The sequence below is a fragment of the Gekko japonicus genome, unplaced genomic scaffold (assembly GCF_001447785.1).
Source record: "Gekko japonicus isolate JY-2015 unplaced genomic scaffold, Gekko_japonicus_V1.1 scaffold761, whole genome shotgun sequence".
In the NCBI taxonomy this organism is placed as follows: domain Eukaryota; kingdom Metazoa; phylum Chordata; class Lepidosauria; order Squamata; family Gekkonidae; genus Gekko; species Gekko japonicus.
In genome coordinates this window covers 117,567-121,168 of record NW_015177030.1, presented here as the reverse complement: position 1 = coordinate 121,168, position 3,602 = coordinate 117,567, and the positions used below count along the sequence as shown (strand labels likewise).

The 3,602-nt window shown below is 64.3% G+C and overlaps 1 protein-coding gene across 1 annotated transcript in view; it reads right to left on the bottom strand.

The window, feature by feature from the left end:
- The window catches only part of ZMYND15 (zinc finger, MYND-type containing 15), an 8,780-nt gene that overhangs the window by 2,650 nt on the left and 2,528 nt on the right, over nt 1-3,602 (bottom strand). Inside the window, exons 3-8 of the mRNA XM_015427879.1 lie at nt 2,601-2,761; nt 2,295-2,450; nt 1,600-1,686; nt 1,381-1,497; nt 747-835; nt 36-137 (exon numbers count right to left, since the gene is read on the bottom strand). Of these exons, the coding sequence (XP_015283365.1) occupies nt 36-137; nt 747-835; nt 1,381-1,497; nt 1,600-1,686; nt 2,295-2,450; nt 2,601-2,761 (712 nt within the window). The remainder of the gene's footprint in view (nt 1-35; nt 138-746; nt 836-1,380; nt 1,498-1,599; nt 1,687-2,294; nt 2,451-2,600; nt 2,762-3,602) is intronic.

Here is a 3,602-nt window from a genome sequence, read left to right as displayed (position 1 = left end):
CCCCCGGGGGGGGGGGGGGGGGGGGGAGGACTCACGTCTCTCTGCAGGAGGAACTGCTGGCCATCCAGTTCGCGGGGCAGGGAGTCCCCGACAAAGAGCAGCTCCAGAGAGACATGGGGGAGCAGGACCGACAGCTCCTGGGGGGGGGGAGAAAAGGGGGGTTGGAGCTCTCCTGGGCATTAAAGTTGTGAGAGCGATTTGGCTACGGCATAAATCAGGTTGCTCTGGAGCCCTCCTTCCTGAGCGAAGACAAAGACCTGTGAGCCAGAGGCTAAAAAACTGCGAACTGGCTCACACAAACTCAGCTTAGAGGGAGCACTGCCGGGGACATGGCCGACGAAGGCCGGCTCTTTGGGCAGGGCCTGGAAACAGACCCAGAGCCCAAGTGGGCCTTCAGGTCCTGACCAAACCCATCCCCAACAGTCCCCCCCCCGGCCAAAGGGGCGGCCCTGGGCCCAGGTCCCCAACCACCCTCTCCAGAGGCCCGGGAGGGGCCGTGGGGGCTCCGTGGCCGGGGGTCTGCCTGGCATGCCACAGGCTCGCTCCTTCCGCAGCCCCCGCCCTCTCCCTCCCGTGGGCCGCTCCCAGATGGTGGTGCCCGTTCTGGGGAGCAGGAGACGTGAACCGGGCTGGAACGGGTGTCCACGGCTGGCTTCCAGGGCTGGGCCAAGGCGCCCAGATGTGCCCGCCACTCCGCCAACCCCCACTCCCCATTTGCCCCATGCTGGAACTCCTCCTCCACCTACCCAGAAGACCATAAGGACTCCGAATTCTTTGCCGGCCTCCACCACATGGATCCGGAGGGATTGCTTGTTCAGGATATTCAGCTCTGGAACTGAAAGGGGGGGCTTGATGGGAGCAGCCGAGATGAGAGCCCACCCGGGCCGGCAACCCTCCCCCATCCAGGGATGGCTGAGCTGCTGCTGCCTGCTGGAGACCCCAGGCGGAGGTTCTGGGACCTGCTTGAGGGGGAGGTGGGGAGCCAGGGCAGCTTCTGCAAGGGAAGCGGGAGGTGTGGGGGGCGGTGCAGGGCAGGGCAGGGGAGACCCCCTCCCTCAGGCCTCTCCCCCACCTGAAACGGAACGTCTCTGGCATGGAGCTCCCCCCCTCCCTTAGTCGGGTGCTCCCTGGGGAGGTCTTGGCCAGGGTCGTCTGCAGCTCAGTCGGCCCCTCCCCCCAGTGTCCTCTGTCCCCTCCCCCCAGGGTGGCTGGCCCCAAAGACTTCGCTCCCGCTCCCAGGCGCTGCTGCGAGAGCCTTGATGTCTCCGGGTGGGGGAAGAGCCCCATCTCGGAGAGCCTGTGGGGGAGGGGCGAGGACAGCGTGGCCAGAGGGCTGGAGAGGCCTCCTCCTCCTCCTCCTCCTCCTCCTCGGATACTCACAGTGCTGTGGGGCCAGCTGGGTGATGATGTAGTAGGTGGTCAGAGGGGAGCCCAGGAGGACGGCCAGGGGGGCCCCCAGGGGCAGCCCCCGCCACTGGTAGTATTCCTTCCAGGAGCCTGTGGTGGGGGGAGGGAGGTGGAGAGCCATGGGGTCAGCGGCCGGGCTGCCTCACCCCCCCCCGCCGCCACCCCCCCCACTCCCCTGTAAGCCGGACTCACCAAAGAAGGTCCGTGGGGCAGGGGGCTCCGCAGGGGCCGGGGGCAGAGCCATCCCTCCTTCTGGCCGCAGGGCCTCGAAGGGGTTACCTGGGAGGGAAACCTGGTCAGGAAAGTGCGGGAGCCGGAAGCCCAGGACCGACACCCCCACCAGGGTTCCCTCTCTAGGCGGAGTCGGTGTGAGCCAGCCCACAGTTTCTTAGCCTCCGGCTCACACATTTTTGTCTCCGCTCAGGAAGGATGGGGCTCCAGAGCAGACTAATTCATGCAGGAGCCCAATTGCTCGCTCGCAACTTTAATGCCAGCAGCTCACAAAATAGAATTTTTGCTCACAAGACTCCACAGCTTAGAGGGAGCACTGACCCCCACCCCACCCCACCCCGAGGAAGCAGCCGCCCCTGGGAGGGAAGGGGAGGGAGGGAAGGGGGCAGGGCAGCCGTTGTGGAGATGCCCCCTGGGGAGGGAAGGGGCCTCAGCAGGGTGCCACGCCCACAAGGCCAGCCTCCACAGCAGCTGTTTCCCCCACCTCTGTGGCCTGTCATTCAACTGTGACTTGGGGAGCTCTTCCGGAGGGAGGACCCCTCCCCCCGGGGGGCTGGCCACCCTGCAGAAGGGAGCTGCTGGTTCTCCCGGGCAGGCAACCAGCCAAGGCTGCCGCCCTCCCCATTCCGCCCCCCCCCACGCCCCTCTCCTCTCACCGCTGTGCAGGAAGGCCACGGGCTCCTCGGCCCTGCCCAGCAGCCCCACGCCGTAGTCCGGGGCCCTGACCAGCATGCTCTCGCCGGCCCAGTAACCTCGGGTCAGGCCCCGGGCGGACAGGAAGCCTTCCTTGTTGAAATTCTCACTCGTCACCTCTGCAAAGGGGATAGGGAGAGGTGAGGTGAGTCCCCCCCCATCCTGCTTCCCGTCCAGTCTCCCCCCCCCTGGCACAGCAGCTTTCTCCTGCCGCCCCCCCCGAAGGGGCCACGTGCTCCTCTCCCTCGCCCAGCAGTGCTCCTCCTCACCTGTGGTAAAGGTGAAAGGCAGGTTGGCCAGCTCCTGGACGTGGCTCATATACCCGGCCATGCGCTGGCACCAGAACTGGTGCCCGATATCCTCTGGGCTGCGGTTCCAGTCCAGCTTGCGGCAGCGTTCGGAGCAGTAGAGGACCGCCTGGCAGTGTGGGCTGTGGGGAGGGGGCAGGAGAAGAGGCACTTCTTCAGAGCCCTCTACAAGTTGCTATTTGCCAAAACTGGAAAAAAATATAGGTAAATCATATAACATTTCTAAGTCAAATTCAGGTGGCTAAAGTTTTATTCCAAGTGTAAGCTTTCGTGTGCAAAGCACGCTTCTTCAGACAAATTGGAATGGAATCTCCTTATAGGGAAAAAGAGGGTGGATTTATCCTTCACTACCCGAAGGTGTCTCAGAGCGGCTCACAGACTCCTTTCCCTTCCCCTCCCCACAACAGGCACCCTGTGGGGTTGGCAGGGGGCTGAGAGAGCTCTGACAGAAACTGCTCTTTTTCAAGGACAGCCTTTATCAGAACTATGGCTTGCCCAAGATCATCCAGCCAGGTGCAAATGGAGGAGGAGTGGGGAACCAAACCCGGTTCTCCCAGATCAGAGTCCCCGCACCAGACTGGCTCCTCCTGGGCCACCGGAAGGGAGAGGCCTGCCAGGCCAGCCAGAGCTGAGACGCAGAGTCCCAAGGACTGAGGCGGGAAACAGCCCGGGTTGCCAGCTCTGGGCCGGGAAATGCCTGGAGACTTTGGGGGGTGGAGCCTGAGGAAGGGAGGGACTTCAGTGGGGCACCACGCTGTCACAGAGTCCACCTTCCAAAGGGGCCATCCCCACCAGGGGAGCCGATCTCCGTGGTCTGGCCACCAGCTGCAATAACGGGAGAGCTCCAGCCACCACCTGGAGGTTGGCAACCCAGTTGGCAACCCGGCCATGCGAGGAAGCCCTCCCGTGCACAAGACGGACGTCTGCAGAAGAGACCTCGGGGGGGGGGGGGTGCGTGGCTGT